Raw genomic sequence first — 10,386 nt, 5'->3', positions numbered from 1 at the left:
TCTCTCTCTCTCTCTCTCTCTCTCTCTCTCTCTCTCTCTCTCCTCTTCCAGCCAGAGAATATACTGTGTGTAAGCCAGACAGGACACCAAATTAAGATCATTGACTTTGGACTGGCTAGAAGGTAAGGGAATTTATCCTGATACTCTGACAAAGCTCCTTTAGTGGCATCTGTAGCTCTCTTGAATATAGTTGCCTGTCTGAGAGTGAAAAAATTCTTGAGTTTAGGAATGGATGCAAGAAAATTCTCACATTTAGAGGCTGGTGGCCTTTGGTTTGCTATCACTGCAGCAGTGACTTTTGTAGTACAGACTGGCTCCATGTTTTTGAAAGATTGTGAGATTAACTGTACTTCCAACCACCTGTCTGAGGAGAGGAAATTGGCTATAGGGGATTGCTGAACAGGGTGCTCGGTAGACTAAATTCTATCAGTTCTCCATTCCTCCAGGGATCAGGCTGTGTATTGTGCAATACATCCATCACCATCCTTGCATTTCAAGAAGTCACTAAATTACATATGAAAATGCATATGGTAGGTAGGGTGGTGCCATGGTTAAGAGTATCTGGAATCATTCAGGGCTAGTTAGATCTTGGTACGTGGTGACACATGAGATTCTTGTTGACATGGAGATAGGAATGAGTGTTGAATGGCATCCTAAATGGATAGTGCAAAATCATTCTGTGAGAGTGGTTAAGTCCTCAGGTTTCAGTGAATTGAAGTGAATATTGTATATAATTCAAAATTTTTATTACATTTATTTATTTATTTATTTATTTATTTATTTATTTATTTATGTGTGTGCGTGCATGCATGCGTGTGTGGTATAGCCTTTGCCAAAGAGCATGTGTGGACAGACAAAAATCCCCAGAGGACAACCTGTGAGGGTTGTTTCTCTCTTTCCACCATGTAGGTCCTGGAGATCGAACTCAGATCATCAGCCTTTGTAGCAAGTATCTTTATTCACTGAGCTATCTCACTGGCCCTTGCATATAATTAAAAATATATCTTAAAGACGCTTAAACTTCTTAGAGGCCATTTTTACTTTCTATTTCCATCAGTGCTCCTGCCCATGACATGCACAGCTGGTAGTGGATTCTCAGCCAAGGCTATCGTCAATCCTTGGAACTTAGGAAGACTGTGTCCCAAACCCCCATGCAGTTAGGATATTAACTAAAATCAGTGCATTCATCGTATGTCCATCCCCCAAGCCTCCCGCTCCCAGAATTTTCTTTCCTCTGAGATTGACTATTCTCTGGAAATCACATATTTTCTGGGTAGTTCTTAATACCACAGCTAAATTTTCAATTCCTGATTTTTTTCTAACATTTTCCCTTTTCCATTCTCCCTCTTTTACTCTCTTCATTCCTTTTTTTTTTTTTTGGAGTCAGGGTTTCCTGTAGCCCAGGCTGGCCTCAAACTTGCTACATAAGGCTGACCTTGACCTTGAATTCCATGTCTCCACCTCCTTAGTGATGGGATTATAGGCATGTGCTACCACATAGCTCTTTTTTTTTTTTGAGACCAGATCTTATCATGTAGCCCTGCCTAACCTCAAACTGTGATTTTTCTTCCTCAACCTCCTGAATGCGAGGAGTATGTGTGTGTGCTTCCATGCCCAGCTCTTCTGTCATCTCAGTGGCCATTTCTCACAAGGAAGCTGTCTTTGTTACTTTATAAACTGAAAAGTGTGATCCTTTCTATCCATAAGTCAAGGAAAGCAGAGCCTTGTCCACAGAAAAGCAGAGCTGCTTCCCTGAGATGAGCCTCTGGTTTCTGCCCCTCTTCCAGGCAGCATCCTCAGCCAGGCTTCTGAGGGCCTTCTCCATTGGTTGAAGTACTGCCTATTTGCAGGAGCCAAAGATACATTTTGCTGCCCCACCTGCTCTCGGTGTAATGGAAGTTTGCCATCCCCCTGCATTTTCAGGACCTACAGTACATAGTGACCTCTTTTTCATGAAAAGTATAATAATACAGGAATAAAAATCACATTCAATCTATAATGTAGAAAATCTGCTCCATGTTTTCTTAAATAATGTCTCCTAAAATAGGGATTATCCTACATATTTGTGTATCTTATTCAAGAGAGTAGTATTTTTTAACCTATTTTTCATTATTGGTACCTGCCTCCAGTATGTCTTTTTAGACTTTTCCCCATAGTCCCTTTGTCTTCCACTCCATGAAATTTAATGTCCCAGATGTTCTGTATAGCTATGTATGTACTGTGGCCCTTTGGAAAGGCATAAACTGTTATATTTTTGTTCCCCCCCAAACCAAGTTTTTTCTTGTTGTACAATATTGTCTTTATTGGGAATGTATACACAAGATTTGCAGTACACTCTTAAATGGGTTGCCACATAGCACACTCACTGTGAGGGAAGGCTTCTCTGAGCAGCAGAGGGGACAAATGGACAGGATTTGTCATCTGCAGGCAGTGTTATGCTGGCGCATGTTAAATTATCCCCTCAGAAAACGTGAGAAGTGAGAGGAAATGGGGTTGATTTGTAATATTTGCCAGTTTTTTTTTCATAACTTCAAGCTAATGATATGACGTCATTGAAGGCAGCGTTGGAAGTTGAACACAATGGATTCTGGTCCTCTTAGAAGAGCCAGAACCAGTATTAGCAGGAGCTGGAGAGGAGGTAGGGGAGATGACTGGTCAAGAGCATTGATGGCAAATAATTTTTCCAGCAGGACCAGAAGCAAAGGGCAAGTTCAATGCAGTAAACACAAGGACCTGAGCCACTTTTAGGAGAAGCCACCCATGTAAAATTTCTGGCCACTGGTGACATACACACATCTGAAACATAATGCCTTGGGAACTATACTCAGTGGAGGCTGGGCTGGTAGCCACAACTTCTAACTATGAAATGGACAGAAAACAACGAAAGCATCCTTATTTTTCTGGGAAATAGGTCATTCAAACTAAATGATTACAACAAATTTGTTTTTTGCCATTTTTTTTCCCAATAGTGGCCTGCTTCCTAGAAGTGTATTCTTCCAAGAGTGGGACTTAGAGTGGTAGCATGCAGGTCGAGGGAGCACATTCTATACCGCAGAATAATAAGATGCTTGTAAAGAGGGGGCAAATGCTAATTCCTGTCTACTACAACCTGGAGAAAATAAAATTCTATTTCTTCATGGGAGCATTGGAAGATGCTGAGATGTACTAGAAGATGCTGAGATGTACTGTGGGAGCCTGACTCCTGGTAGAGTGGGAGGTACATTCAAAGCTTCAGAGCCATGGTACCCAGCAAGAGACACCTGTATTACCACAAGCTGGGCAGTGAAGCCTTCAGTGGATCCAGGTAGCAACATGTCAAAAATCAAACAGGATAGGCAACACCTACTTTAAGCCAAGTTTCCAGCATGTTAGGAGTTTCCTGATGCTCAGTCCAGGGCTCAGATTGGAATAAGAACACAAAGCTATCTCATCCGATACTTTGGATGGGCAAGAGGCTGATTAGCACAAGCACTGTAGGGTTTCCTATATGATCCTATGGCCATAAAAGGCCTTGTGCCAGAAATCTGGAGGGATGGTTTTGGTAGATATTTGACATAGTTTTGATGTGAATGTGTCAGTTAGCTATTGCTATGATATTACTGTATTACAAACCATACCATAACTCCTTCGGTGGTTTAAATCACCAATAGTTTTTTTTTTTTAATTAGTATACCACATAGTGGTATGCCGGATCTAGCTTGATTAGTACTTGTTGTATAAGGTTGTTTTGTGATATTTTGCAGTCCAGTTGTTAAGTACAGCCATCATTAAAGATTAACTAACATAGACCTACAATTAACTACACCAAATATTAGAATTGCTTACTAGTTAGCTTACTACTACATGCCATTGATGTTATTTATGCTCATTGTGTGCATATGGTAGAAATGCTGTGAGTGCTGTGATGCTGTGTAACTTTTCCCAAGTCTTCACTCCGTAACTTCATGATGGTACCTTGAAAATGGCCTGTGGAAATCAGTATTTACACCACCAAAGTTGGCAATTACTGTAAGCCAGGCCAAAAACAAAACAAAACAAAAAACAAAAAAAAAGCCAAAAAAAAACCTAACTAACAAACAAAAACTGGGTAGCTAATTGTTGAACATTTACTGCACACCACTGGCCTCAAACTCATGTCAGTCTACTTGTGTTAGCCTCCACGCCCTGCCATTTTTCTGTTTTCAATAGTGCCTGCAATATTTCACATTCCTTACCTACACTGCATAACAGTTCTAAGTGCTCTACAGCTTAGTCAACACTTGCTGTTTTCTCTCTTTCTCTGTATGTTTTAATACTGCATGTGGGAGTCATGCAGAACCATATTGTAGTTTTAATTTGTATTTCCCTAAGGATCAGTGATGATGAGCATCTTTTCCTCTATCTCTAATTTTTACTGTTATCCCTCTAGCCACATTGTGTAAACCAACAGCAAGCAGTCACTGTCCCGAAGCTTGTACCCTATGTGTACTTGTTTATATGGTTGAATACCAAGTAAGATAGATTGATATTTCCTCCTCTTCAGATTGTAAATGCCTGGATCTACTGCTAACTTAGGAAGGCCTGAGCTAATTTAGAAAGGCCTGAAGGTGTGTCTGAGGGTGTGATTATTCCCTGGAAACCACTTGTGTAGTATGGATGTGGGGCCCAGGCAACATGCCTGGCAGGTATGGTAGAGAAATGTTTTCTTCAAGCATCCACATCTGCGTCTTTATCTTTTCTCACACCCCACTCCCATGGTGCTCTGCACTCCCCTCTTTCTCCCCAGGTACAAGCCTCGGGAGAAACTAAAGGTGAATTTTGGTACTCCAGAGTTCCTGGCCCCAGAAGTTGTCAACTATGAGTTTGTCTCATTCCCTACAGACATGTGGAGTGTGGGAGTTATCACCTACATGCTGTGAGTACTCAAGGGCCTTGCTGTGAGGAGGACTTGGGCCATTCATTTTACTTTGGTACTCTTAGAAGCAGAAAATCTTTGAACACAAGTTGGGAAGTGTTCCCAGGAACATTGATGGAGGAGCAGGGTAGTGAGATGGGAACAAAGACAATCAGCTAAAGGTGTGTTACAAATGGATCCTACTTCTCGTTATCAAGGCTAATATCAGAAAAAAAGTTATAGGTCTTCATAGTTCATTTCTTGGTGAGGAAGGCCTTCTTAAATTTCAGTAGCAACATCAAAGTCATAGACCGAGCCACCGAGTTTTTTGACACCCAGCTATAAAATAATAACTTAAAGTAGCAATGACACAGAAGTAAGATGTATCTGTGGGAAATTGGACTTGATTTCTACTAAGAAACTCTGGAATCCATTGTGAAACAGAGTTCCTCCCCTCAGAGTTATTTTATCAGAGGAGTGAGAGAACTGGATAGTTATACCACGATTCTTACTCGTTATTGTTTGTAAGTTGATCCTATGTGTGGTGGCTGGAGGTGATTTGATGATACTTCTGGGTGCTGAAAAAAAGATTTAAATGGAGAGCCATCCAGCAAAGAAATGTGGGTGCTTGGATATAAGTGGGGGAAAGAGTGTATCTTAGTGTTTTGTAACCTCATCACTTCTGGCACAGGCCCCCCTACCATTTTCTTTGACTGTGAACTTCCCTTGGCTGTTTCCTTGGGGGATGTTCTACTTTCATTCTTGTTGCTGTGATAAAACTCTCTGACCAAAAGTAATTTAGGGGAGGAAATGGTTTATTTCAGTTTACAGGTTACAGTCCATCATTGAGGGAAGCCAGGGTAGGAACTCAAGACAGGAACTTGTAGAAACCATAGAGGAATGGCTGCTTGCTGGCTCCCTCACAGACCCATACTTAGCTAACTTTCTTATACAGCCCAGGACTACCTGCCTGAGGAATGGTGCTGCCTACAGTGGGACAGGCCCTTCTATATCAAATAATAATCAAGACAATCCCTCCCAGACATGCCTACAGGCCAATCTGATCTGAAAAATCCCTCAATTGAGACTTCTTTCTCAGGTTACTCTAGACTATGTCAAGTTGATAGCTAACGCTAACTAGGACAGGGGCCAATATCATGTTTGGCTTCTTGTCTTCTCCTCTTCCTCCCCCTCCTCCCTCCTCTTCTTCCTCCCTCCTCCCCCTCCTCTTCTTCCTCCCTCCTCCCTCTCCTCCTCTTCCTCCCTCCTCCTCCCCTCCACCCTTCTCTTCTTCCTCCCTCCTCCTCTTCCTCCTCCTCCTTCCTCCTCTTCCTCCCCCTCCCTCTTCCTTCTCCCCCTCCCTCCTCCTCCCCTCCCCCTCCTCCTCCTCCTTTTTTTTTTTTTAAATCTTTTTGAGACAGGGTCTCCCTGGAGCCCCAGGTTGCCTGGAACCCATTATGTAGGTCAGGCTGGCCTCAATCTTTCAGAGACCTACCTGCCTCTGCCTTCTGAGTGTTGCGATTAAAGGCGTGTACCATCACACCTGACTCCTTCGTTCATTCTTATTACATAATGGCCACACCATGTCCCTGTACTTTGTACAGAAGGCTGGGGAAGCTTAGAGCCCCAGAATTAGCCAGTTAGGTTGTGTTGCTTCTCTGCTCTAGCAGAAGCCTAGTAAAGCCAATTGAAAAAATGGCTGGAAGGACATAGTAGCTGATGAGCCTGGTGGTCTCAGAGAAATAGAAAGCTCATTTTAAAATACATAGATACATACTTGACGGGTGGACACAGCGTGTGTGACCCCAGTTTATTCTTTATTTCAGAGGTGGGGAAAGATTTACCTGTGACAGGGGATTGTTCAGAATGCCTTCCTGCTCTACCTCCTTCCCTTAATGAACACATTGAAGCATATCTTGTGGAGAAGTAGCAGGATTACTTTTCTCTTGAATCCTCTTGGTTATGATTTCATTGAGCTTGTGTCTTCTCTGTTCTGTCAAAGCTTGTTGGCAAATGTGGATTGCACATACTGATGGTTCTGTCTCTTCTCCATAGACTCAGTGGTTTGTCCCCATTTCTAGGGGAAACAGATGCAGAAACCATGAATTTTATTGTGAACTGTAGCTGGGATTTTGATGTTGATACTTTCGAAGGACTGACAGAGGAAGCCAAGGACTTTGTTTCCCGGTTGCTGGTCAAAGAGAAGAGGTATCTTTTATTGTTGGTCACTCAATGGCCATTATAATGGGCCCAGATTTTTGTGCTGGGATGGACTGCTGAATCCCTTTTAAAATCCTCAAGATTTTTTTAAAGCAGCATTTTTAAATAGAATTTTTGTGATTTTTCACACTATATAATTTGATGGTATTTAGATCCCCTTCCATATCCGCACACCTTCCCTTATTGCCCCCACCCAACTTAATGTACTGTATTATGTGTATAATAAGACCTATAGAGTCTAATTTGTGTTCCCACATGTCCCTCAGTGTGGGTCTGTCCACTGGAGCCTGGTTAACCTACCAAGAGTCTTATTCTTGAAGGAGACTGTCTCTTGCCCTCCCAGCAGCCATTGGTTGCCAAAATTTCCCTTTAGAATTTCTTAATCTGTTATTGTTTGGAACATTAAAAGAAACAGAAAAGGACAAAGGAAATTAATTGGAAAATAACTAGGAACATAAGCTCTACACAGAGCTTCAGAAAGAGGCAAATTACAAATGAATCCTATTTCCAATTTACCTCTTATAATAGGCTAATATTGAAGAAAAGTCTAGATTACAGGTCTCAGTGCTTGGTCACGAAGGCCTTAGGCTTCTGCAGCTGTATCAAAATCATAGATTGAGTCCCTGAGTTTTGTGATACTCAGACATAATGATAACTGAAATAACCGAAGACAACAAAGGTATTAATGACCCAGGAGAAAGGCCCAAGAGTCTAGGCTTAATTTTTGAATGTGAAAGTTTCTAAGAGAGAGAGAGAGAGAAACCCTTGTAATTCACGTAAGCTAGTTGATACTTTCTCTGGAAGGAGAAATGTTTTGTTCAAGCATCATGTTCTTTTTAAGAGCAAACCAAGACACAGCTGGCCTTCCTATTGTTCTGCCTTAGTTTCCTAGCCCTCTATGGAAGGTGGTGGTTAATCACTGAGGCACGTTCCTTCAGTGGAGTTCATGAACATTTTGTTGACAACCTACTGGCATTTTCAAGGAGGGCAATTTTAAACACTTTAAGGTACAAAGAGTGCATCTTACTGAATAGATCAGCCTATTCCATGGACTCAGATTTCCCACCCAACAGAATAGACCTTTCCACAACTATGAAAGGCAAGAGCAGCTGTAAATGTCTACCCCTGTTTGACTTCACAGCTGCAGAATGAGTGCGACACAGTGCCTGAAACATGAGTGGTTAAATAATCTGCCTGCCAAAGCCTCACAATCCAAAGCTTGTCTCAGATCCCAACTGCTGCTGCAGAAATACATGGCCCAGAGAAAATGGAAGGTATTCTGTTTTTCTTTCAGTAAAAGCAGCATTTGTCTTCTGTCCTTTGAAAGAATTGTAGCTAATTTTTTCTAAATACAAGATTATTTTGGAAAAGTCTTTTTCATATTACAACTCCCAGCATGATTAAAAGATGCCACAGGTCAGAAATAACTGGCATAAAAGTGATGCTTAGTCTGTAGTTTTGTATGGCTGTCTCCTGGCCCAGCCACATGTAGCTTGAGGCTTGATTCTTTCATATTTCAGAAATTCAAGATGGGAAAGCTGTATTTAACTTCAAAAGCTTTTTAATTTTGCTTATGACACAGCTCTTTTGGAATCATGGACAAATAACTTATCTTAACAGCAGTTGTTTTCTAGGAAATTGGCTTTTCAAAATTTTTGGTGTTGACTTGGATCTTCATGAAAAATTAGAGACAACAGGGCTTGGTTCTTGGCTCCATGCTACAGTGTGTACTTAGTATGTGTGAGACTCTGGGTTTAATCCTCAGCATCAAACAAACAAACAAACAACAAACAAACAAACAAACAAACAAAGCTAAGCTCCCACACAACCTCATCCCCAACCAAGAAACAGAAAACAAAACCCAAACACTTTTCTAGTACATAAGCATAAGTATACACATACAGACACACATGAAGCAAAAAATTCACATTACTCTAATAGAGTATGATATATCCTAGTTTATTTTTATATGACATTTGCTTTCGTTTTTAAAAAAGGTGTTCATAGACCTCAAATTTGATTTGATGACCTAAGAGTGGTTTGTCAATCAGTTTGAAAAATTGTTCCAGGGAACTCCATTTTTCATGTGAAAAGGCAAGAATTTTTCTTCTTACCTCACACTTATTCCAAACATACCTTTGTATGTGACTGCTCTACAGTGATTGCTCCAGAAACCTGTTTTCCCCTTTAGATTATCAGTTTTAAACAAACCCAAGTGGTTAGACTTAAGTAAGTCCTTTCTTCTTAAAGTACTTGATCTAAAGATATGCATTTTTCCCCTCTCTTTACTTCAAGAAACATTTCTATGTGGTGACTGCAGTCAACAGATTAAGGAAATTTCCAACTTGTCCCTAATCTTCAACTGCCGCTCCACCAGTCCTTGAGGCAAGATGAAGTGGTGATAGATGATTGAAGATTCTTATATACTGACCTTTTACTATTATTGATTCTTCTTGTTTTGCAAAGAAAGAAGAGAGAAGGAAAAGAAGAAAGGAAGAAAAACAGTTATGCTATTGTCTTCCTTGTGGATGGAAAGTTTTTTAAAAGAGCCCTATGCACTTTTCTTTTGCTTTCTAAGATCACTAAGTTTAATGTGCTGCTTCCTTTCCAGCACTCCTAGTTTTGGTAATGAGCATAGGCATGCTTAAGATGGATAGGAAAAGTCCTACTTGGATTCTGTCAAATTTAAATTCCAAACTTTCCATGATTAAAGAATTCAGTAGGGAGATGGAGGGGTGGGGGTGGATCTGGGTGGAGTTGGAGAGTATAGGGAGGTGAGGATGGATCTTGGAGGAATTAGGAATGCAGGGTGCATGTGATAAAAATATAGTGTATGAAATTCTCAAAGAATTAATAAAAATAAACCTTAAAAAAAAAAGAACTCAGTAGAAGATTTGTGCTGTTACCACCAGCAGCGGCCACTCCTCCATTCTCGTGGGTTCCTCTCCTTTGTTTTCACAGGCATCAAGGCTGCTCCTCCATTCGCCCTGGGCTGAGGCCGCTCTTCTGCTCGCCTGGTGCTGAGGCAGCTCTTTTGCTTGCCCTGTGCTGCCTCCTGTCGTTGCTGCTTCTGCCCAGTCCCAGACCCCAGGGCTCATGAGGAGACTGTGTCAGCAGAGCCGCATTCAGATACAGGAGACCAGGTTCAGTGACACAGGTCTGCTTTATTGCAGGAAGGCACAAGCTTATATAGGGGTAGTGGTCCAATCACAGCACAGCAAGTAGGATACCTTATTAGCATAACAGGTTTAGTGTCCTATCACAGTACAGCAAGTAGGATACCTTATTAGCAT

The 10,386-nt window shown here is 41.3% G+C and overlaps 1 protein-coding gene across 2 annotated transcripts in view; it reads left to right on the top strand.

Annotated features, from left to right (window-relative positions):
- Mylk3 (myosin light chain kinase 3) overlaps window positions 1-9,913 on the top strand; it is a 54,670-nt gene extending 44,757 nt beyond the window's left edge. For both annotated transcript variants that reach the window (XM_008847367.3, XM_008847366.3), the window contains exons 9-13: window positions 52-122; window positions 4,766-4,894; window positions 6,929-7,081; window positions 8,235-8,367; window positions 9,389-9,913. In XM_008847367.3, the coding sequence (XP_008845589.1) occupies window positions 52-122; window positions 4,766-4,894; window positions 6,929-7,081; window positions 8,235-8,367; window positions 9,389-9,448 (546 nt within the window). In that variant the 3' untranslated portion in view covers window positions 9,449-9,913. The remainder of the gene's footprint in view (window positions 1-51; window positions 123-4,765; window positions 4,895-6,928; window positions 7,082-8,234; window positions 8,368-9,388) is intronic.
- The last annotated feature ends 473 nt before the right edge of the window (window positions 9,914-10,386 follow it).

This window comes from Nannospalax galili, unplaced genomic scaffold (genome assembly GCF_000622305.1).
Source record: "Nannospalax galili isolate Female #2095 unplaced genomic scaffold, S.galili_v1.0 scaffold403, whole genome shotgun sequence".
NCBI lineage: Eukaryota > Metazoa > Chordata > Mammalia > Rodentia > Spalacidae > Nannospalax > Nannospalax galili.
This window is presented reverse-complemented; position numbering and strand designations above follow the sequence as displayed.